Raw genomic sequence first — 26,135 nt, forward strand, 5'->3', positions numbered from 1 at the left:
AATGTTTAAGCAATTTAAGAGGACATATTACAGTATTTTCAGACTTTTTCAAGTAATTCTAAAGTGTTCATTTGCATTAAAACAATGACCGTGGTAATTACAAAAGATGCTTATTTATTGATTAAAAATCAGTGGAGACATCAGACCCATGTTGTTAACCTCCCTGAGTTACCATATATGATTTAAAATACTTACACTGTGCTTTTGTTTAAAATATGTTAAAATTCAGACTTTTCACTGATCCAGAAATGCATTTTCCCCAGTCTTTCCTAATTAAAGAGGTCTAATAGCATTCTGAGCTGAAGGCTGTGGTGGAATTTGATTTTATTTAATAGGAGGCTTGGGCTGTTGCATATTCCCCAACGAACTATGCTTCTCTCTGCAGTGGGTGATTAATGACTGGCTTTAGGGTACCTGAGAACTCTTTATAAAGAGCTTAAACTGAGGCAACTGCCAGCTGCCTCAAGCAATCCATTTTAGGTTCCAAATCTGTAGCAATTTTATTATATAATAATCTAGCATCTCCACTTTCATATTTCAGAGGGTTCTCCCTTCCCAGCTTCCATGGGGTCTTTCTAGGTCATAGTTCTCTCAGGAAGGTCACAGAAATAGCAGGTGAAAGTAAGCTGCCCCTGAATGCAGACAGGATCAAATTGTATCCAGTCAGAGCAATAAAGGGAGCATCATTAAGCCTCATTTGCTGAGAATTGGCTGCAAATTGTAACCACAAATCATATGCTTCAGAGCCAGGTTTGGAGAGAGGTATGGATGAGGTGGTTAGAAGTAGATTAAAGAACACCAGCACCCTTTGTCTTGGGGGGCTGCGATTTCTGTTTTCTGCCTGTGACAAAATACAGTAGGGAGTGGAAATTTTAAATCAGTGAAGAAAGAAGTATGGCAGATAAAGTCTTGCAGTTCTTTATAGCACCGTAGACTGAGGGAATGTCCCAGAGAGTGACCACCTGCTAGCAAAGAGAGCTGGGGAAGAGCAAGTATGACAACACTTCTGGAATCATTTCCTGCATGCAATAGACATTCATTTCCAAAGCAGATAATAGGCAGAAACAAACGCGATGTGACTAAAGGGAGTACACCATAGAAGGAATTGCTCTCTCTGTTCGTTTGCAGTGCCAACTAATTTATGCAGCAGTAAAGCAGGTCCCAGTCAGTGATGAATGTATACCCCTGAGTAGCAGTTCTGGTAACTGATTTATAGCATACTTAACTGTTTTAATAACACCTTTCCTTCAATTTTTATTATGATGTCAATTTTGACTTTTGCATTGTAACTTTACTATGTTTATGTAAGATATCCTGTCTGACATCGTCAATATTTCCTTTTGGATTATCCTTGGAGATCTATTCAGGCTCATGGGTCTGCTGCAGGGAGTTAATGCAGTAGCTGCTGAATGCTGCAATGCAGCGTCAGCATTCTTCATTCTTTGAACTGAGTCTGCTGAGATGGCACTGACACTGTCTGAATTTATGCATGACCCTTGCTCTCTTTGCAAATCATTCTAGCTCTCTTGGGAAAGAGAATGTAACTAAAACATACCAGAGCTACTACTGATTGTCATTCCAGTAAGGAGCATTTGTGCACTAGAGTAACAAAAGGCCAAATTATATTATGTGGATGCCTGCAAAGTTCCCTTTATTGATTGAAGAAGATAGATTAATACTTTGCTGGCTGAATTTTTTCATCAAATATAATGGACCACCTAATCTAATCTTCACTCTTGTCATTGGCCTTTCTCTTGTAAATTATTATTCAACTTCCCATTTTGAGAAGATAATTGAATAAAGCATTCTTCTGTTAGTCATGCCATTTAGCACTTTTTGTTTTGATGTCTGAAAGGATCAGGGATTTATGTGCTTGGATTCTACACCTCACTTGTTTCCAAAAAGATTTCAGGTGGTTTACAGATTAAAATATACAGATGTGAAGCGGGGGACCAAGAAAGTAAATGTTACCAAGCAGCAGGAATGAGCCAGTAAATACAATGGAAAATAAATATAGGCCTTAAAAGCTTTGATATATGTAGTGGAAAGGGAAGCATAGATAATAGAGTTTTCATTTTTGACAACTGAAATCTTATAGTTACCTATAGAGACAATTTTTGTGCGAAATAACTCAAACATTGTTTTTATCCTATGAATCCTTAAGAACAGAGAATTATATAGTTAGCAATATATTTAATTACTATACTTTAAAAGGCTCAATTCTACTTCCTACTGCCTTTGACTGCTCTATCTCCATCTGTCAAGGCACCTTGCCCAGAGAAGCTGAGAGACTGTGGCCTAGCTACTTAGCTTTATGATGTTCTAGTTTTGTAGGAAAGAACTTGGCATGTATGGCACAGATCAATGACTGGTTAACATGTCCATTGGACTGCCTTTTTCAAATATTGGGTATTTTATACAAGGTTTTGATAGGTATTGGACCACATTCAGAACCCTACTAAATCATATAAAAGGTTACTTTATTTAAGGTATTTTAATGTTTGGATAAAATGAGAGCAATGTTTTTAGATACTTGAACTACTAAACCTGTTAGAGGAAAATAAAAGTATTGGACTTCTCTTCTGCACTTAGACGCTCTTGGTAGGAATGTAAATTAGTTCAGCCACAAATTGGAAAGCAGTTTGGAGATTTCTCAAATAACTTAAACCAAACTACCACTCAACCCAGCAATCCCATTACTGGATATGTATTCAGAAGAAAATAAATTGTCCTACCAAAAAGACACATATCCACATGCTCATTGAAGCACTATTTATGATAGCAAAGACATAGAATCAACCTAGGTGCCCATCAACAGTGGACTGGATAAAGAAAATGTGGTACATATACACTATGGAGTACCACACAGCCGTGAAAAAGGAACAAAGTCATGTTTTTTGCAGCAACATGGGTGCAGCTGGAGGCCATTATCCTAAGCAAATTAGTGCAGGAACAGAAAACCAAGTACCACATGCTCTCATGTATTAGTGGGAGCTAAACGTGGGGTACTCATGGACATAAAGATGACAACCATAGAAACTGGGGACTACTGTTGTGGGGGAGTTGAAAAACTACCTATTGGGTACTATGCTCACAACCTAGGTGATGAGATCTTTTGTACACCAAACTTCAGTGTCATGCAATATACCCACGTAACAAACCTGCACATATACCTCCTGAATATAAAAGTTGAAATTTTTTTTTTAAAAAAGACTTATGTTCTGTCCAAACCTGAGGCCAACATGGCTTAGCACATGCATGAGCAAAACAGTATCCATGGATAAGCATTATCTGGGGATTTCTTTTCTAAATTCAATCCAATTTAGCAATATTTATAGAGCATCTACTATGAGCTGGACCTGAAGGTTCAGACTTGAGTTATCTACTCTACCATCAGTACTTATTACTAACGTGAGAATGCTTAGTACTTTATCAGTCCCTACTCTACCAATTTGTTCAGGCACCAAGGTGCCAAACCATACAATACAATTTCTCCTGTAAGTCCCCAAAGCATAACTACATCTAGGCTATAATGCTGAACAGGACTTTTCTAAAAACTCAGGAACTGATGAAAGGAGTTGAAAGCAGAAAGGCAAAGCTGAAGGATAGGTCCTCTGTAACAGCATCCCCAAAGACCACAGGCTGTGCCCCCTTCCTTGGAGTTCGTCTGGTGACCCCTCCTGAGTCGCCAGAGACGATTGTGTTGCAGGGTCTATCTCATTTTCCCTAAGTGGGAACCCCTTTACCAGATCTCTCCTAGCCAGAGTCCAGGCCTCTCAACCGCCTCTGGGCCCCAGTGAGGAAGGAAACTCTGTTTTCTCTATACCTGGGCTATGTTACTTCAGTAGCCACTAACTTGGGGAACTAGCTTTGATTTAAATAAATGTTTTGTTTTGTTTTGTTTTTTTCCAAGAGCATTTCAAGTACTCAATAGCTCGTGGTTACTGTCTTATTCAGTGGCACAGATATATCGCATGTCCATCATCATAGAAAGTGATTTTGAACAAAGCTGTGATACCATCCATCTTAGGCCTTCCTTCCCTTCAATGTCATAATGACCTGAAAATGCAACATTTCCCTCAAGGAAGATGGTTAGTCCCTGACCCCATAGGTGAGCATCACAGCCTGTACTTCTACTCACATTAGGCCTTAAATATAATTTTATTTATCTGCTATTGTCCATTTTGCACACTCTGTTTGCTATCTAAGGCCCTGGAAGGTTGAGATGCCCTAGTCATCCTCTGTCTCTAGGTTTTCCTTTGGTCCCCAGGTGCTTACCGTGTGCTTGGTTTGTGCTAGTGACTTTAACATGAACTTAATTCTCTTAGTCTTTCAGTGGATGATTTGATTTTGCTGCCTGATAGCCTTTTTTCTATCTACCTTTCTTGACATATTAATAGAGTCAACAAAATGTTCGACTGCATTTCATTGAGCTAGAAGGCAATGAATGTAAAAACATCAGCAATTCTGCCTGCTACAAAATAAGTGCTCAGTAAATGTCTATTCCCTTCTTTTCTTCTGCAGGCGAGATTTATAGTAATAATGATTTTTTAACTTGTAATTTCTTATCCAGCTTCTTTATTAGGCATTTTACACTTATTGTCATGTAACAATCCTATGAGGGCTAAAGTAAAAATGTAATAAAATATAGCTCTCTCCCACATCCTGTTTTTTCATGTCACATGCAGACTTTGAATTCCCCAAGAACAAACCTGTGTCATCTTACCTACTTTGGAATACCTGGAGTATAGCCAAGTACCTGGTGCTGGGGGGGATTCAGTATATATTTATTGAATTCAAAAATGAATGAATAAATCACTTCTAGGTCTTTCCGTCCACCACTCCTGATCACCCAGCACCTGTGCAAACCTGCTTTCCTTTCCCTAGCCTGTCAAAATTCCTGTTACTTCAACTTGAATCTCTCCTGCTCTAGGAGTTGCTTTCCAAACTAAACTCAGATGCATTAAGGGAAATGGAAAAATTCACAGGATACTAATAGAATTTTAGACCAGTGCACCAAACCTAACTGTTGAATGTCAGAGGCAGAGGGACAAGTTTATTTGAGCAGCAAGGAAACTTTGCATTCAGCTCTGTAGATGGCCTTGGAAGACAGGCCCAACCTAATTGGGCTAAGCCTAATACAAAAGTCTGTTGCCAAGCTTTGTTTAACTAAGAGTGTTTTAAGCAGAGCCTCAGGCTCTGGGCTGTGAAGGCCCAAAATGACCACCAGAAGATGCTAGAAAAGACATCAGCTACTGGAGCATGGAGAAGAGGTGAGCCTGGCTCACTCATCAGGAGTATGGCAAACTCCTGATGGCTTTTCAAGGGTGTAGGGCTTTTGGAGACTCTACTTTGGTTTGTGTAGTGATACATTTGCAAACATATCTTTAAAATACAATTGGCCCTCCATACTCTTAGATTTCACATCCATGGTTTTAACCAACCATGGATGGAAGATATTTGGGGAAAAAAAAAACAATGAAAAATAATATAACATAGAATAATAATACAAATTTTAAAACAGTATAATAACTACATGACTTTTACATTGTATTGTTCATTGTAAATCTAGAGATCGTTTAAAGTGTACAGAGAGTGTGTGTAGGTTATGTGCAAATGCTGTTTTATATAAGGGACCTGAGCATCCATGGGTTTTGGCATCCTCAGGAGTCTTGTAACCGATCCCCATGGATACCATGGGATGACTGTGTACTTTCCTCTCATTATACAAATCATGCTTTAAACAAAATACAATAAATCACAAGTAAGAAAATAAAAACCACTTACAGCAGTCTTTTTTTTTAGCATTTGAATGTTCATCCCAACAGAGACCACACACACATACATTTCTTTCTTATGGGTACATATTTTTTAATAGGTTTATCTCCTAGTATAGGCTCAACAGCATTAAAGACAAAGACTTCTTTTCTTTCTTTTACGGGTTATGTAAACCTCCTGAATGAAAATGGGGATTTGAGAGCCTTAGCAAAGGAATATGAGTTATGGGAAAGTAGCCATGTGTCTATTACATTAAATATATTCTTGTTGCCATGGTGATATTAACATTTCAGGAGGAACAAAACCAGTAAGTTTTTGTAAGGTGGCAGAATGGAGGAGATGCGTGTTTACGTAGATTTGCTCTTATAATTATGCCATGCAATCTCATTTCTGCCTTTTCCTGAATGCCACATCGAAGGAGAATCTCTTGCATACATTTTTTAAAGAAGTATTTTTATCTGATATCCATTTATATATTTGAACTTCATTGACATCTTCCAGTGTGGAGCGGGATCTATGTTCCTCACCTGAAGAGGTGCCATTTCTAAGTGACAGTGGAGTGAAGGGAGAAACATGTGCTGGACCCTGGACTCTTGTCTTGGCTGTATCATTGATCACTGATGTGGTCCAGGGCAAGTCCCTTTATCACCTGGCCTACAGTTATTTTAGCCAAATGAGAGAGACATCAGCCAATCTCAGGCCCTTGCCCTCTGCCCAAGCACCTTGTCTGACAGCAATGGAGATAGTCTTCAGCTTCCCTCCCCCTTTCACAATAGAGTACGTATGGGACAATAGTAAAGTAAACCACACTGTCAGACTGCTGGAGTCCCACACTGGCCTTGCGGCTTATCCTGGTGCTCTTGATAAGTTGTTTAGGTTTCAGCATAATCATCCATATAATGGGTCCAGTGGATAGAACCTAATGCTCTCATTGTGATGATTGAATGAAATAATCCACAGAAATTGCTTAACACAGTGCCTGGCCCACAAGACATGGGCAGGGACTCAAGACATGGTGGTGGTTGTCACTGCTTGCATCCAGGAGGGGATCCTGGCACTGCAAGGCACGTTCCCCTGTAAAGCGTGATGCAGGTCAGGTCGATGGCACCAAAGTAGCCCTCTAAAGTACACCTAGAAGGGATGTGGCTTCTCAGAATGAATTACATTGTTTGCGTTGGTGTTTGTCAGTATGAGAAAGTCAACCTTTAAGAAACCATTAATTAATGACATTGAGACAATAAGAAAGCCAATCAAATAAATCATAGAAATTGGAAGGTTTTTCACTTTTTCTCCTTGAATATGTGCCCTGACACCTGGAGTGTTGCTCTAGAGTTGTTGCTCTGAGAACATTTTTAAATGACCCTAAAAAATCCTATTTTGAAGTTGTGTGAAATAAAGTTCTATTAAGGTAGGAGTTGGCAACGCTCACTTTATTCATTTGCACCTTAAAAGAGAATTTATTCATTAGCTGCAGAATTGTTATTTCCCACATTCAGTGAAAATAACAGCTAGGGGCTGCCATGCCCCAGACTGATCCTCTGCTAAATGTTCCAGCAATTTGTCTACTCTCCTTGTCATCAGACAGTGCATTTGGATCTGCTCAGATGAACCCTGGTCCCCTTCTTAAGCACTACAGTTCTTCCATGGCAGTGAAAAAAATATTGCTCTTCTTCCTCTGGTGGTTTGAAGAATATACAGAAAGGGCAAAGGGGTACCTAGAGTGCAGGGGTTAGGGTTCATAGCACTGAAGGATTGCACAAGTGTTAGCCCCTTTGGACACAGGCATGATCATTTACTGGCCGTCTTCCAAACTTAAGCAAGAAGTTCTAAGAAAACAAATTCAGATAGAAGATCAGTATGGACCGATAATTGGTAGGAAAACGTTGCAAAGCCAGGCTGTGATGGAAATATAGAAATGGGGATCAGCTCCAAGAAAAGGAAGCTGAAGCGCAGATGCAGGTGTGAAATGAGACTGGAGATGAATTATGAGAGTCCAGCCCAGTGGGGAAGAGGCTCAGTGAATGCCAGCCTGGGCTGTGGGCACTGGCCTTGATCCTGCAGGTAGAGGGAGTTACTTATTGCAGGTCTTTGAGTGGGTAGAATGATGGCAGTAGTGTTTAAGGTGAATTATGACACATATGAAGGGGAAATCGGGAAACTGAAATTACAGGCTGTGGCTGACTCCAGTCACAGAAAGAAAAGAACGGACAGGAGCAGCACGTTGCCCCCTGGTGTGATGCACTTCTCCTTGCTGATGACCTTTGTGGAGTCTGGCCAGAGCCACTGGTTTTCAATGGAGGAAAAAGGAGCATCATCTGCCTTAAAAGATTTGGAAATTTGTAGAGGAATTTTTGGTTGTCACAGTGGTGGTTGGCATGTAATGAGAGAGGGCCAGGATGGCTTAGCCTCCTTCAATGAATGGGGCAGTCTCACACAAATAATAATGTCCCAACCAAAAGGCCAGTGATGCGCCCATCAGACATGCTGGATTGAACATCTCTTTACAGCCAAGAAATGGAGGGTGAGATGTCCCAGGATGGGAAGGAAGGGCCCAGAAATCCATGGTTGGTCTGGGATGCTCCTCAGAAAGTGTCTAGCATCCCCCAGCAAAGCACCCCAGAGAGCGGTTGGCCAGAAGACCTTGAGGCTCTGTTCAGCTCCCACTGAAATATGAGGTTGAAAAAACACAAAATTCTAACTAATTTAGTTAATAGCTTTCATGTATCACTGGGTGCCAGGTACAGTAGCAAGTATTTTATTTATTATTCATAATAATTTCATGAGGTGTGAATATGATTTCCATTTTACACTAGGAAGCAAGAAGTTCTATAACTTGTACAAAGCCACACAAAGTAGTGGAGCTAATGCTAAGGTACAGTAAAGTAAGACAATAAAAACTGTGTAGTTAATAATATTGTAACATCAAAGGCAATGTGTATTTGGGCTTTGATGTAATCCAAGGTCATCACAAGAAAACCAGAATTGACAGCAGCCTCTTGTGTTCCTGCTGGTGATTTGGTCTCTGCCTGGGCCAGACTTGTGAGATGAATTAAATACATTTTGAATCCCTAAATAAATGTACTATACCTAAATGTGTTTTGTAAGATGTAAGACATAAGATAAATTCAAGGCTATATTAAGGGATTATCAACACTGTCCCAGCCTGGGAGACAGAGTGAGACTCTGTCTCAAAAAAGACCCAGTCACCTGTAACATCTAATCATGCAAAGGTGGAAGACAATTTGTAATTAAGGGAGGAGATCCAAGATCAGCTTTCATCCTAGTCTTTTCTCCTCCTCTGGCAACTCCTGGGATTGTGTGTATTGGCTGAGGGTGTGTGTGGGGAGAGGCAGGTATGGGAATCTTTAAACATGGTGTGCCTTTCCCCTAAATCACTTGAGAACCAAAAGGAAGACCTGGCAGTGACTTATCTGAATTGTTGATGAGCCATCTTTATTAATTCAAAGGGATCCCTCTGACAGGATTAACAATAAACAGCCTCATACTATCCTTAAAGGAAAATAAGGCTTTTGAGTTATTTAGAGCAAAACAGATCCCAACACTCAGAGCCTGACTTCACAACAAACAGCAAACATCCAAGCATTTGCTGCTGCTTCCTGGGAAGGCCAGCACTGTCAGGTGTCTGATCAAATGGGATTAGTTGGTGTCTCTGAGAGGAGTAAGGTTAAGGAAATGTCACTGGTGTCAGTATCTTCGGTGTCAGTCTCAGCAAATCCAGTATGGACTTAATCTCCTTATCCAGAAAGCATACAGAGAAAAGTTAGTGTAGAATAAGCAAACAGTTAGCAAAACTGGAAAAGAGAAAAGGACTTTGTCTAAAAGGACCTATTTCATTTAATTAAAGTCTCATGAAGAAAGAGGAAAAAAACAACAAAAAAAAAACTTACTGACAATGGTGGTCATCTTTTTTTTCTTTTTCTTTCTTTCTTTCTTTTTTTTTCTTTGAGATAGGATTTCTCTCTGTCACCCAGGCTGGAGTGCAGTGGCACAATCTCAGCTCACTGCAAGCCCCGCCTCCCAGGGTCAAGCAATTCTCATGCTTCAGCCTCCCAAGTAGCTGGGATTAGAGGCACACACCACCGTGCCTAGCTGATTTTTCTATTTTTAGTAGAGATAGGGTTGCTGCATGTTGGCCAGGCTGGTCTTGAACTCTTGACTTCAAGTAATCCTCTGCCTCGACCTCCCAAAGTGCTGTATTTTCAGGCGTGAGCCACCATGCCCGGCCTAGTGGTCATCTTAATAATGATTACTATGGTATGAAGGAAGTTTCTGAGTTTATTTTATACTTGTGTCACTAATAGGTCATCTAAATCAAATTTTTAAAAAGAAATGTCCTGCATATAGTGTCCTAGGAAGGTTAGAGTGTTTTCTTATCAGTCTATTCAAATACTAGAAATTTTCTTGAGTATATCCTTGAAATCTCAAATCCTTATCATTGGAAGTTATCATTGTTTGCATATGTTTTCTGAGATTCTTAAGGAATTTAAAAACTAGGCGTCCTCATGAAAAGAAATAAAGTACTAATAAGTACTACAATATGGATGAACCTTGAAAACATGCCAAGTGAAAGAAGCCAGTCACACAAGATTACACATTATATAATCTCATTTTTGTGAAAGGTCCTGAATAGGCAAATCCATAGAGACAGCGAGTAGGTTAGTAGTTAACAAGGGCTTGGGAGACAGAGAAATGGGAAGTGATCACCTAATGGTATGGGATTCTTTTTTGAAAATGATGAAAATGTGCTAGAATTAGATACTGCTGCTGATCGTGGATCCTTGTGAATAGATTTTAAAAAATCACTGAATTGTACACTTTAAAATGATGAAAATTATGATATGTCAATCTTAATAATGCCATTGTAAAAATAAACCATTAGAGAAAACTTTCAGCGGAAGATAATAAAAACTTACAGAAAAAAATAAGTTTTTATACTCTTAAGAAAATTAAAGGGAACAGAAGTTGAGTTTTCTAATTTTCTACATTGTATCAAAACCTATATGACTGTTAAATAGAATTTATCAAACATTTATTGATTACCTGTTCTGTGCTGGACAGTTAGCACATGCAACCTTTTCCCTTAGAGGCTAAAAGAGTTTTCAAAAGATACATATTTATAGGGTGAACAAGGATGATAGTAACTTTTGCTTCCGTGTATTTCCTGTGCTTTCTCTGTGAACGTATTCACTAATCATTGTTCCATTTCTGTATATACTAGAAATAATGCTAAAGTATAAGAGAATAGAATTAGAAAACATAAAAATCTTAAAATGTATGGTTTTAAATGTAAATCACACACTGAAATCTTAATCTTCAATTTGTTACACGACTTTGACTAACTTTTTTTTAATCATAATAGTAACTTGTCACAAAAATTATGACAAGTGGTAAAAATTAGCAGAAGATACTGGATTCCATCTCAACTTTTAGAATTTGTCTTCAGTGGGAACATGTCAAGGAACGAAACTAAAAAGCTATATAAGTTAATCTTTCATTATCTACAAGAGTTTGAGTGATATCATCCACTTAACTCTTCCCTTAATGATAACCTCTCCCAGATATTTTTAAAGAAAAGAAGAGACATGGAGGGTTGCGGGGGGGACACCAGTAATTCACATACATCCTTTACGTATTTAAATGAAAAGTTTCCCATTTATCACAAGTGATATAGAAAATGGCCCTGATTTCACTTCAGGCAGTTGCAGACAAGCTCCTGTTTGGGTGATTATTTCATGAAATGAATTTGGGTGGGTTTTTCAGAAACACTGAGAAAGAAGAAATAAGCAAGCAATTCCACCATTTGCCAGCAGAGGCAGTTGTTTTTCCAGGTCCCTGATATCAATAGTACCCATATATTTCTCATATTCTATCACATGTATCATGTTATAAACCACATATGTCTATCATTTTAAATCAGCTCTAGCTTGGCCTGAGCTTCCCATTCCTCTCAGCTGCTCCTGACCCCAGCATGGCTCACAGACACAGCCTGTTCTGAGCTGATGCTCCTCTAAGACCTTTTGCATCCCTCGTAAGATCCACCTGATTTAGTACCTTATAGTTCAAGGCTTACTTTAGATCGCTGTGTCTTTCTACCCAAATTATTTTATAATATCTTTGTGAGATGCAGTCATTTCATACATTTCTAAATGTCTGTATGATAAGAAATAAAAATAATGTAACACCTAATAGTTATAGTGTTTACTAAATGCCAAGCACCATTCTTAAGACTCTACACTTATTAACTCATTTATCCTCATCACAGTCTATTGTCTTAGTCCATTTTTTGTTGCTATAACAGAATACCACAGACTGAGTAATTTATAAAGAAAAAAACGTCTTATACTTCTGGAGGCTGGGAAGTCCAAGGTGGAGGGGCTGCATCTGGTGAGGGTCTTGTTAAGATGGTGGAGGACATCATATGGTGAGAACAAGAGTATGCATGTCCAGCTCAGGTCTTTCTCCTCTTCTTGTAAAGCCACCAGTCCCATTGTGGAGGCTGTACCCTGATGATCTTATCTACTCATTAATCCCTGCCAAGGACCCTACCTACAAATTCTATCAATATGTGAATTTGGGGATTAAGTTTCTAACATATAAAATTAGGGGGGCATATTCAAACCATAGCAACTATGATATGAGTAAGTACTATTATTAGCCTAATTTTACAGGTAAGAAATCTATGACACAGAGAATTTAAGTAAACATACTTAAGGTTAATTTAGGTAGTATGGGGCAGGCCTGGAATTTGAACCTAAGCAATCTAGCTCTTAACCACTGTTCTCCCCTGCCACAATGCAACCTTCCTCTCTTAGCACACTCTTAGGTGCTCTAGAAATGCTTTCATAGTAAGACATCAGTATATGTTAGTACACTACAAAGTATGGTGACAGCATGACCTAGTCTAGTGAAAAAAAATATGAACTTGAGATCAGACAACTGATGGCAGCTTTGTGACCTTTAGCAAGGTATTTTGATTTTTAGGGTCTTCAAAAAATCCAATTTTCAGATTTTAAAGATTTCCTCATCTGTAAAATAAAGAAAAACATTCGATAGTACTTCTTTGTAGGGTTTTTGTGTATATTAAGTGAGACAAAAGATATGAAATACCTGTGAATTTCCTTCTTTTAACACAAATTATCTCATGTCTCCTCTTGACACCCCTGTGATGGAGGCAGTGGAGGTATTCTGCCCACTGCACAGATGAGGAAATAAGTTCATTGAGGATAAGGCACATTCTCAGTATTGGCTCTCATGAAAGTGGGTGTGGAAGGGTGAGAGTGGGGCCTTGTCTTCTCATTCCCAATGAAATGTGCTTCCCACTAGACATATGCTAAGGATGGGACTGAAATAAAGTTATAACCAGGATAGAATTTCTCTCCCCACCCAATTCATTATTAAAATTTTTTGGTACATTTCTAAGCCAGTTTTATAGTTTAGGAAGTACTGTAAAAGTCATCTTTATTTTGGAGTTAGATGATCTTTTAAGAGTTATTCTAAAATATATGAGATAATGTAACATACAGTACACATACATTACTGTAGAGCAGTATGATGAAGTTGTAAAGGAATATATTGAATTTTTACAAATCCTAAGCAATCTTAGTTTGTTCTGGGTGATTTGCTTCTCTTTTTCCTAAAAGTAGAAGGCAAAACCTATTCTAAATTGGAATTTTATCCCCTAACTTCAGTGGTAGGGGGTTTCAAGGAGTATAGGTTACAGACTAAAAACCTTATCTGAAAATCGAGATGGAAGGAGATCCGCATAGAAGAAAGTGAATAAACTACAAAAGAAAAAAGGGCTAGAAACGGTATTATACGTAAGAACAAAAATCCACACATTAGAGAATATAGCAGTGATCCATGTTGTTTTCTTAGGCACTTAATTAATTTATTGGCCTAGAAATTTGAGAGAAGTAAACTTGCTATGTACTGTAATTTTGCTCAGTCAAATTTCTGAATATTTACCCAGGTCTCATTAATGCTTTATATAAATGTATGTATAGCCGATTCCCTTAGTTGTGCATAAAATGTATCTGTGTATATATATGATTCCCTTTTTGTCTTTGTCCACCATTTTTCAAAAAGGATTAAGGAGAAGTAAATAGTAGAGGAAAAAAAAAGCTGTTGGTTAATCATATGTATACTTAAGTTTTTTAGAGTGAATAAGTATCACCTTGAATCATTTGATGGAAAAGTTAAGTTAAGTAAGATGCTGTTGTGCTGGTGATGAAAATAGTGGTTTATAAATAAGCCCAAAGAGTTTAGTGAAATGGAAGGGGTAGTACCTGGGAGTTGGGAAACCTGGGGTCTTGGCCAAGCACCAAGCTCTGTAACTCCATGTAAATCACTTAGTCTGCTCCCTGGTTTCTTCCTTACCTGTAATATAGGGGATTAGACTGAATGAACTCAGAGTTCTTTCAGAAACTTCCCAAATGCTAATGTATTCTATAACATTTTGAATGAAGAAGAAAAAATTTATTTGGTACAAGCACAAACATTCTATTAAGAAACTGATATATACAAAATTACAGTAGTATGTACTTTTTTGTTTGCACTAAATCAGGTCAAATTCAAAACTCCAGGTTGAATTTGTTATTATCCAAATGTTAATTCATGCTTCTTCTCACAAAGTGCATATAGATCTTTAACTCTAGCCATTAAAAACTAGTCATATTTTTAGGTGCAGGATATCCTCAGGTTTACCAGGTTCCTTCAAAATTTACATATTAGAGAAGTTAATGGCTAAGTCAAACCTCTCTGGGGCATTCAGAGTATAGAATGTAAGTCATGAGAGTTGAAACAGATGGCGGTAGTGGGCTGCAAATTAGGCAATATTAAAGTACAGCCATTTTTCCACTGTACAAATGTACATGGTAGAAATTTTTTAGAAAAGCATGAAGAAGCAAAAAGTCATCTATAATCTCATTACTGAAAGAAATTGTTAACATTTGGATTAATATCTCACCAGGCGTGGTGACTCATGCCTGTAATCCCAGCATGTTGAGAGGCCAAGGTGGACGATCACTTGAGGTCAGAAGTTCAAGACCAGCCTGGCCAACATGATGAAACCTCGTCTCTACTAAAAATACAAATATCATTTGGTCATGGTGGCAGGCACCTGTAATCCCAGCTACTTAGGAGGCTGAGGTGGCAGAATCACTTGAACCTGGGAGAGGGAGGTTGCAATGAGCCGAGATCGCACCACTGCACTCCAGCCTGGGCAACAGAGCAAGATCCTGTCTCAAAAAAAAAAAAATTGGCCGGGTGCGGTGGTTCACCTAGTACTTTGGGAGGCCAAGGTGGGTGGATCACTTGAGGTTGGGAGTTTGAGACCAGCCTGACCAACATGGAGAAACCTTATCTCTACTAAAAATACAAAATTAGCTGGGTGTGGTGGCACATGCCTGTATATTGCCAGATTTCATCAGACTACCTATGTTGATTTGTATTGTGCAGTTGATATCTGCTGCTTATGGTTGTTCATATTTAGTGAGCATGAGGAATGTCTCAGTCGTCCCACTCCAGCCTGGCTATCAAACGTGAAAACTCTCAATAAAAAAATAATAATGTTTTTGTTTAATTATTAAGTATGGTAATAAGGAGAGGGTAGATGAGGTAAATATATATATATGCACACACACACACACACACATATATTTGGATCAATGTATTTTAGAATGCATATATATTTATGTATAACAATTGATCTTATTTGTCATAGTTTGATGTCTTTAATAATATATCCATGTTTTCCACGTCATTAAATTATCACAGTATACCTTCAAATATGGTATGAGCCTGACAACAGTATAGTTCCAATTCCTCCTTTTCATCTATGTGTGATTGTGGTCATACAAGTTACTTTTGCATATATTAGAAACCCCATGATTCATTGTTTTTGTCTTTACTTTGGACCATCCATTATCTCTTTTATTTGCCTTCATTTTTTGCCATTCCCAGAGCCCTTCATTTTTTGGTGCAGGTCTAAGTTTCTGTTTACTATCATATTCCTACTGTCTGAAGAACTTTGAACATTTTATGTATTCTAGGTCTGCTGATGATGAATTCTCTTAGCTTTTGTTTATCTTTAAAAGTCTTTATTACTCCTTGAATTTTTTAAAGGTATTTTCATTTGGTGTAGAATTCTTATTCGACAGTCATGATTTAAAGATGTCACTTCTTTTTTTCTGGATTGCATAATTTCTGATGAGGAGTCCGTTCTACTTGTTATCTTTGTTCTCTGTGTGTGGTGTGTCTTTTCTCCTCGGGCCACTATCAAGATTTTCCCTTTATATTTCATTTTTGGCAATTTGACTGTTGTGTCTAGTTGGAGAGTTTGTTTATTGTTTATCTTGCTTGGTGTCTCCTGAGCTTCCTGGGTTTGTATTTTTCTGCCTTTCATTACTCCAAGAAAATTCTTGACCATTCATTACCTCTTCAAATTTGTCTTCTGTCCCATTCTGTCTCTTCTTATACAACTCTCATTAGCTGTTTTGTATCATCCCACAATTCTTGGAGGCGCTGTACTTTCTTTTCCACCCCTTTTTCTCCTTCATGTTTTTATTTTAAATAACTCAAATTGACTTATCTTTGAGTTCAATGGATCTTGCCTCAACTGTGTGAAGTCTACTGAGGAGCCCAAAAAAGGAATTCACTCTGATACTGCAATTTTTCTTAATCAGATGTTTCCATTTGACTCTTTGCTAAATAATCCCATGCCTTTGCTGCAGTTCCCTATCTTTTCATGCATGTTATTCCTACTAGATAGAACACTGGATATTGTGTGTAGAAGGGGAGAGATTGAATTAAATAATATTTTGGCCTGGAAATGAGCATACTCATACTTTTTCTTCTGTGCTGCAAATGTGACAGGTGGAGCCTGTTTAGGCAGGAATTGAGCTGAGTTTACATTTTGTTTCAGTCTTCAGATTCCTCTAGTGGAGGGCTGCCATTGCCTTCTGCTTAGGGTGGAAGCCGGGGCATCAGAGAATGTTGCTTAGTGTTAGTGCTCCACCCTGAGCTTTCTCTGCACACCTGCAGCACAGAGGAGGTCTCCCCACACTCCTGCCTTACCTCAGCAGTTGACTACTCTTGCTTGTTACTCTGCTAGGCTGGTGCTAGAGGTCAGGGGTCTTTCATGTAGGCTCAGACTCAGTCTTTAGGGTGTGTGCTTGGGTTCAAGGCTGGGTCTTTCTCCACATTCCTGCCCTTTCCACCACAGCAGCCAAACTCTGTCCTAATGTATGGTTACAGATTTGAAGGCTCTTTATATAAACTGCCAAATTGCATTCTAGCAAGAATGTACAAATTTACATTTCACCAGCAGCAAACGAGGGTTCTCTTAGGCAGGCCTTCTAGCTCTAACATCACTGAGTTTCTTTGATATGTTGGGATTGCATAATTCTGTTGCTTGCTTAGACAGTGGAAATGCAACACACAGCCTTACTCATAGTAGGGAATAATGCATTTTTATTGGTTAGCTGAGGAATCAAAATACGAGTAGTCCATTGTGTGGCCCTGAGGTACCAGTTTCATTTTGATTTGTTTCTGCTTCACAGGCACATCCACGATGTGACTCAGGAATAAAAGGTGTTTGCATTTTATTGGAAGCTGCATTTGACAGAGATGAGAAGCTAGGGTTTTTAAACAGAGGTCTTCTGAACCCTGCCTGAAAATACCACAGCCTGAGGGTCTGGAAGCCCGAATTCTAATCCCGATTCTGCCTCTAATTAGCTGTTTCTTAATCTGCACATTATCAGTTCCGTGCCTCACTTTCTTTGTCCCATGGGGTTAATGATATTTATCCTATTTCAGTGGATTGTTGTGAGGGTAAAATGAAATTACAGAAGTGCAGGCCCTTTACAACACTGTTTAAGTGCTGTAGAATATAAAGTATTTCTCTAGGAAGGGCCGGAGAGGTGGAGAAAATGTGAGAATTAGAAACTCAAGGCACCTTTTTGTCATCTCCACATCCACAGTATGAGAGAGTGCGTAAATATGGAATAGAGTGAAATTAGGAATAGACTTCTTCCTCTCACTAAACTTAGCCCGTTTGTGTAAAGTTTAACTAAGTCTTTCTCAACCAGTGAGGTCATAGCTTTAAAGGGAAATGGCATACAAGCCCTTACTCACACCGGGAAGTGATGAGGTCTTCATGTCACGTCCCACTTGGGGCTCAGTGAGCCCCTATTGGTCGGTGTTTCCTTTATTCCCAATCTGACCCTCCACCTGCTGTCTCAGCTCTAGAATTCATCCACTATGCCGCTTGGGTCACTAGAGCAACACACAATTGTACTCAGAAAATAGAGATAAGCAGATCTCAAAGTCTTCATGAAATTTATTTCCTTCTTTCACTCACAACAAATAGTCCTCCACACCAAAAAAGACCACAGAGTGCATAATGGCACAGCCTATAGTTTCAGTTCCTCTTTTGTAACCTGTTATACACAGTTGAAAGCTGTGCAGCTGCAAGCTGGTAGGCCTAGAGCGGGGGTCAGCAAACCACTGCCTACAGGCCAAATCCAGCCCACTGCCTGTTTTCATAAATAAAGTTTTAGGAACACAACCACTCCCATTTCTTTACATATTGCATGTGCCTGTGGCTGCTTTTATGCCACAACGACAGAGTTCAGTAGATACAAGAGACTGTATGGCCTGCAAAGCAGAATATATTTGCCATCTAGCCCTTTGAGGAAAAAGTTTACCTACACCCTGGGGAACAGCAATATTAGTCTGTTTACTTTCCACCAGCATTACTAAGAGAAATTTGTTTTCCTCAGGTCTCTTTCTTCTTTCATTTAAGATTTATATTTTAGCATCTAAGAATAGTGAGCAAAGATAATGTGCAACCTTTCCATCTATGGAAAGGTTGTAAACCTAACCCTAACCCTACAACCATTAAAAGTGTTTAACTAGAAAAGTTTATGCAAAATACAGGGAAAAAAGGACATATTAACTCCCCATGAGGTCTCAATCAGTCAAATCCAGGCTGTGAAAGAGTCTACACAATAAATTACCCAGTTTCTTCAATAAATAAATGAACGCAGGGGGAAAAAGGTGGGATAGAGGAGCTGCGGAGATTAAGAAAGACTTAAAGGACTTTCAACCTAATGCAATATGTCGACCTTCCAACTTGAGCAGACTAATGAAGATAGCTGGAGATAATGGGAGGACTTGAACATGGAGGGGGTCTTGGGTGCCATAAAGGAATTACTTTTACTTTCTTCATTATGATAATGGTATTGTAATTTTTTGAGATGTCCTTATCTGTTAGAGATAAATTGCAGTATTTATGGGTAAAATAACATGATGCCAAGAATTATTTTTCTCCTCTTCCTAAACTCCTTCAAGAAAAAAAAGAAAAAAAAAAAAAAAAAAAAAACCAGCAGGGAGCATAAAAGAAATAATATTGGCAAAAGGTTGGTGTTTATTGAACTAGGGTAAGGAGCAACTTGAAATTCATTATGGTTTTTGCCCAAACTTTGTGTATGTTGGAATTTTTCATTATTGTGTTTTAAAATCATGCATTCAAGAGTTTAAGTGTTGAAGAGTTGAATCCTGGTTCTGCCAATTGTTTCTGCATGTGTAAAATGGGGATTGCAATTCAAATTATATATGATATTATGAGGATTGTGAGAATTAAATGAGATAGTAAAGAGTTCAGCACAGTCCCTGACATGCAGGAAGTGATCAATACTTGATAGTTACTATATTGTTTCTGTTATCAACTTACAAATAAATAATCCCTGTGAGCCTAGTTCATTTATGATGTAATTGATTCTTTGTGAACAACAGAACTTAAACTCATATTGCTGCTACACAAGAATAAGCCACACATGGGCGTGCACACCTGTAGTTCCAGCTACTTCAGGAAGCTGAGGCAAGAGGATCATTTGAGCTCAGGAATTTGAGACTAGCCTAAGCAACATAGCGAGACTCTGTCACTTAAAAGGACAAAAAATAAAATAAAACAAGAAATCAGGGAATTGTTTTCAATGTGTGCATACGTTTCCTTGACAGTCTGGAAACAATCATAGTGCCTGTAAGATGCTTGGAGAGAAGAATAACTATGGTAGCCTTCCACTGAAATCAAGGAGAACACAACTAGAATTTCAGATAACCCTAACAATCTGGCTATTCTTCAAATATTTGTCAGATAAGAATTACAGTTTTCATGAGACTGCTAGCAAATGCCTGTAAACACATATAAGCACCACGGGCATGGGAAGTCATGTGACTATGTATAGAAGTAACAGATTTTCCAGTTTGAGTTCCTATTGTCTCTCCTTGACAACCTGATGCTCCCAACGGAACCTGGGAAAGGCTCCAAGTCATATGACACTCCTTTAAATTCAGTCTGTACTGACTTAATCAGCTTGTTAGTCAACCACTCACTAGCCAGTATGTATCACTCACATTTATAGAAAAATACATTGACTTAATGCAGGCTTTTTGAGCAAAAAAAGAAAACAAATTATCACTTCAACCATCAGTCACCTCAAGTGACTGAAATAAATTAACTTGGACCCTGCCTTACAGATTCCCTTACAATTCATTCCTTTTTAAAGTTGCCTTCTGAAGAAAATTCCTCTCAGAAGTGTTAGGAAGCACACTGTTCATAAAGGATGTTTAGAAAAGAAGAGGGGAAAATGGGGATATGTTGGGGAAAGTTTAGAAGGGAACATTTTGTTGAAACCAAAAATATCAACTCTGTACTTTTTTTTCCTCTTCTTCTCAGAATGACATCACTCCTTTACATGTTGCATCAAAAAGAGGAAATGCAAATATGGTAAAACTATTGCTCGATCGAGGAGCTAAAATCGATGCCAAAACCAGGGTAAGCGTGCAACTTATGTACCTGCTTCTACTTATATTCAGGAAGTAGGAACACTTTTCCTAATACCTTTGCACTGATACAACATGAGCTTTATTTTTTGTTCTATTTGTTATAGTCTCTTGGAAAATGATTGCTACTTTTATTCTTTTTAAAATGGGATGGCCATCCATCTATATTTGTAAATACTTAATTCACAGTTAAATGGTACCTGGCTTTAAAAGGTCTAGAGTTTTTGTTGCATTTAATTTTCAAGACACTGTAAGCTAAGCTATTCGGTCAGTTTGATACTAAAACTGCAAGTTATTCTATTTAAAAACAAATCTGTCTACCCTTGTGCACTGCTGGTAGAAATGTAAAATGATGTGACTGCTATGGAAAACAGTGTGGAGCTTCCTCAAAAAAAATTAAAAATAGAGCTACCATATGATCCAGCAATCTCACTTCTGGGTATATGTGCAAAATAATTGAAAGCAGGATCTCAAAATATTTGCATAACCACGTTCATAGCAGCAATAGGCAAGAGGTAAAAGCAGCCCAAATGTTCGTGGACAGATGAATGAATTTTAAAATGTGGTATATTCATACAATGCAATATTATTTGGCCCTTAAAAAAGAAGGAAATCTTGTTGCATGATACAGCATTGATGAACTTTGAGGACATTATGCTGAGTGAATATACCAGTCACAAAAGGACAAATACTATATGATTCCACTTATAGGAGACATCTCGAGTAGGGAAAATCATGGGAAAAAAGTAGTATGGTGGTTGGCAGGGACTAGGGGTAGAGGAAATAGTTATTTGATGGGTATAGAGTTTTAGTTTTGCAAGATGAAAAAGTTCTAGAGATCTGTTACACAACAATGTGAATGTGGTTAACACTGAAGCATCCACTTATGGATTGTGAGGGTAAATTTTATGTTGTAGGTATTTTACCACAATTAAAAAAGTTTTAAAGGCTGGGCCCAGTGGCTTACAACTATAATCCCAGCACTTTCAGAGGCCAAGGCAGGAGGATCACTTGAGTCCAGGAGTTTGGGACCAGCCTGGGCACCACAGCAAAACCTCTATCTCTACCAATAAAAGAGAACAAAATTAACTGGTAGTGGTGGCATGCACCTATAGTCTTGGCTATACAACAGGCTGAGGCAGGAGGATCGCTTGAGCCCAGGAGTTCAAGGCTACAGTAGGCTTTGATCACACCTCAGCAACAAAGTGAGACCCTGTCTCTAAAACAAAACAAAATGACATTTTTTTAATTAAAAAATTATAAAAACCCACAAATACATCTAATCTAGGTGTTTATGGCATGTTGCTTATTTGGTGTGATGCATTGTGGGTAGGGGAAAGAACCAAGACTTATAATCTGATTTGAATCCAAATTCTAAACTTAGCTAGCTGACTTAGGTAGGCTATTTAACTTTACTGATTGTACTTTCTCTATCTGAAAATAAAGAAAACTAATGGCCACCTTGTAGGGTTGTTGCGACGATCAAGATAATGTTTGTAAACTGTGCTGGCATAAAGTAGGCCAGAAATAAATTCTAGCCACTGCTAGTATATCTCAGAGCTCCAGTTAGTATTAAACTTCTAGACACAGGTTTTCTTATTCAGTATTTCTTGTGCAAGAAGCAATCTAATCAAAAGATGGTCTCAACACAAACATCCATCTATCGAAGGGTTTTAAGTAGTTTTCTTGTAACTGCAACTCCTGCAATCCTGTGCTTCCATCTTCTAAAAATTCTGATTCCATATTCCTAAAACTGGCCTGGTAACCTCAGCTTAATTTCTGTAGTGCTTTGATTTACTGCTTCATTTTTTGTTCCTTGCATTTATTTACTCAACCAGTAAATGATCGTTCAGTGTCTACTGTGGGCCAGACATAGCAGATGACAGAGCAAGACACAACTTCCCCTGCCCTTATGAAACAAAAGGTCTAGTTTGTATTCTGTACTTTGACCCTAAGACAGCCCAGTCATAGGCAGGAGACTCAGACTTCTTTTTCTTAATTACCATTGAACCTGGAAACCATCTATGTACCTTAAAAGAAACAAACTTTCTAAATAGGAAAAGGGAAGAAAGAGGAAGGCCTACCCCTAAATGACTGTCTTACTGGGGAGGTAAATTGAATATAGGTTTTATTGAACTGATTATTCATCATTCCAATAAGAAGCAATTATCAGCATGTAAAGAATGCTAGAAACATTGCTTTAAATGACAGGGGTCTTCTGCTAAGCATAGGATATTTGAAGAGTTGTAAGGAATAAAAAGTAGAGATGTATTGCGTCTGTTGCCTGATTATTACCTGGAGGAAAAGGAACATTTGTATAGAAGAGGAATCTTGGCAAAGGGAAATGAGGGTTACCAAGACACGCAGAAAAGAGAAGCTTGAAGAGGTGCCTGGATATACAGATTTCAGTTGGCATATGGATTGGAAATTACCTTATTTCTCTCTCTGTTGATATAGTCAATCTACAGAACAGCAAAATGATTTGTCAGTAATTTTTCATCATTTGTCAAACACTTACATGTTCTATTTGGTTCAATGGGAGGAGAAAAGGATACATAGGAAGTTCAGGCCCCATCTTTAGAGGGCATAGAGTGTCACAGGGAAGGGCCAGGAGAAAAACATACAGATTCCTTTGCATGCAACTATCAAAGATAGGAAATCATCTACATAGGCAAAGTTTGGTGTGCAACTTGGTTTCTGTGCCACTTTGCCTCCCTGTTCTGAAGGGCTGTCTTATTTTTGACAAAAATATAGATTCCTTTGTACCTCCCATTCAGTTTTGACTCGGATTTACATTCCTCCTGTATTATGTGAAGGGAAGACATGGAGAATGAGAGGACAGAAAAGCCTGACATTCTTCTGCAGTTGTCCTGAATGGAATGGGTTGGGGGAAGGGTGTCATTTGGGCACAGACTGAATTTCTGGCAGACTAAATGGGAGAAATTACAGTATATACCCGAAATATGTAAACTGTTTTGTGTTCTCTTCATCAAAGTGTGCCTTCCCTCCTGCTGAGATGATGCAGTAGTGATTGGGTGTGTGGGTGAAAGGGAAGGAGCTGGCTAAAATGTCAGAAAGCCATGAGGGCAGGCCTAAAAATAGAAAGGAGAATTTGTCACACAAAAACAAGTTCTAACTACCCAATCCAGTAGCCCCTGAGAAAATAGATACCGTTATCTACCCATCTGCCTGCCACCACGTACTTACTATTGTGGCAACATTGCTTGCATTCAATACATCTGACCTGGTATACACACTTATCCCCCATGTTTTAGAGGCAGGAAAGCATCACTGGATTTCACCTCAGAGGCCAGCACTGTAAGGGACCTTGTTTCTATTGCTCTGTGCCCTGCCTGGGTGCTCACAGAATAGAGGATTCACTTTAAAAGAAGATTCTTAGAGCTCTTTCATTCAAGGATGTAAACTTGAATTGTGTTCAGGGTAATTTAGGTAGGATCAGAGCAAGATATTACCAGCTGGAAAGGCAGATGAGTGAATTTAATTTCACCCTAGTGCCTGATCTCTAAGCTTCAGTGTGACTAGGAAGTAGTGAAATTGTGACCTGAGAAAAGTTCACCCTCCTGAGTCATAGTTTTCCAGCCAGTACAGACAAAGTTGTTCCTGACCATCTCACTCTCTCAGCTGGAAGGGCACTGGAAATTGTAACTTTAAGAATAATTAGTTATTGTAAAATTTAGGATGATTGCACATGAATCTTCTTGGAGGTGTTTAGCTAGGATCTGATGAATTACAGACCCTTCAGGCTTCTTTTTTTTTTTTTCTTAGACGGAGTCTCACTCTGTCGGTTGCCCAGGCTGGGGTACAGTGGCGTAATCTCGGCTCACTGCAACCTCCGCCTCCTGGGTTCAAGTGATTCTCCTGCCTCAGCCTCCTGAGTAGCTGGGACTACAGGCACCCACCACCATGCCCGGCTAATTTTTGTATTTTTAGTAGAGAGGGGATTTCACCATGTTAACCAGGGTGGTCTTGATCTCCTGACCTCGTGATTTGCCTGCCTTGGCCTCCCAAAGTGCTGGGATTACAGGCGTGAGCCACCGTGCCCAGTCCCCAGACCCTTCAGGTTTCTGTTTAGCTCATTTCAGGAAAGTCTTTCCCATTTTCCTAGCCCCATAATGCTAATTAATATCAACTGGCTTGTTAACTCACGGTCCTGTTGATAGCCAAGAATAAGTATATACAGGATCTCTGTCATAGTGGTGGGACATGTGCTGAGATAGAAACACCTATCAAGGCATATTTGTCAGTCTGGTCTATATGCAGATTTCTAATTTTAAAATGATTTATATAGTCCATTTTTTCAACAAGATCACAATGGCTTCGTTTCTTTATAGACTAAAATGTTTTGCTAAGAATGGCCTCCTATTTCTTTCCACTGAATTCTTCCCCTCTTTAAAGCTAGCACGATTATTTGGTACATGTTGAAGGAAGATATTTTGCAATAGTTGGTCTCTTGTCATTTTTAGTTTGCTCTGCATCAATTCACAGACCAATCAGAGACGTAATATAGACCCTAAATCAGAACCATTTTGAGACTTGAGTTCTCTATCTCTTTTTATTGACTCCTCTTCATCTAATAATAAAAGCAGTTATACTTGTATTTAGTGCTTCAGAGAAGATGCAGAATCCCCAGTAGTGTTGGTAATAACAATACTCTGATTGCCAAAATGTTACTCTAACTGTGCCCCTCCCAACTTCTAGCCTTCCTAGCAGGTTGCCACTGCCTGCATCCTCAGAGAATCCCATTACCACAGCATTACTTGCAAAGCTACACCTTAACTCTAAGATGCGCATGGTCATCTTAGTGTCTGTCACACTTAGCATACTTAGCAAACTTCCTGGTGCATGTTAAATGCCTAATAAGATATACTTCTTAATATTACAATTGTCAAAACATCTTAATTTACTTGACTTTATACTGGTCCTATGGTAATGTAATTTTTCCACTGAAGTTAATGGCATCCGGTTTATGTACAAGAATAAGGAAGTGTTTATGCTCAGGAAGATGAAGTGTTTTCAAGGCACTTCCAATCTGTCAATTGTTAAATTTTTACTGCCTGGGAAGGTGTCAGGGGACACTTGGATGTACTATAATATCAGCCCATGCTTTCCCAGAAATGTGACTGGTTCTGTTTCTCAGGTTAAATACGAAGAAAAAAATAATTATTGATACTGACTTTTGCTTTTGATTATATTTGCAGGAATGTGATTGTCCAAAGTTAAAAATAAATCCTTGAATAAAATATAAATATTTCAAAGTCATAGAATAGTCTCTCTGAAAAAGAAATCCTAAAACAATACTTCCTCCTTGAGTTCTAAAATAGGTATGTTGACAAGAACATTAGAAATAGTGAAGAAGACCCTGGGATTCTACATTAGTTGAAACTAGCCTGAAAATGTTTCTTCATGTCATATAAAAATATATCCATTTTTTCATTTTTGTCAAAAAGATTACAAGTTAATTGGAAATATTT

At 38.5% G+C, this 26,135-nt stretch overlaps 1 protein-coding gene across 1 annotated transcript in view; it reads left to right on the forward strand.

Annotated features, from left to right (window-relative positions):
- The window catches only part of ANK3 (ankyrin 3), a 366,065-nt gene that overhangs the window by 134,118 nt on the left and 205,812 nt on the right, over nucleotides 1–26,135 (forward strand). Inside the window, 1 exon segment of the mRNA XM_017855490.1 lies at nucleotides 20,537–20,635. Within this exon segment, the coding sequence (XP_017710979.1) occupies nucleotides 20,537–20,635 (99 nt within the window).

The sequence above is a fragment of the Rhinopithecus bieti genome, unplaced genomic scaffold, assembly GCF_001698545.2.
Source record: "Rhinopithecus bieti isolate Rb0 unplaced genomic scaffold, ASM169854v2 scaffold_39703, whole genome shotgun sequence".
Taxonomy (NCBI): domain Eukaryota; kingdom Metazoa; phylum Chordata; class Mammalia; order Primates; family Cercopithecidae; genus Rhinopithecus; species Rhinopithecus bieti.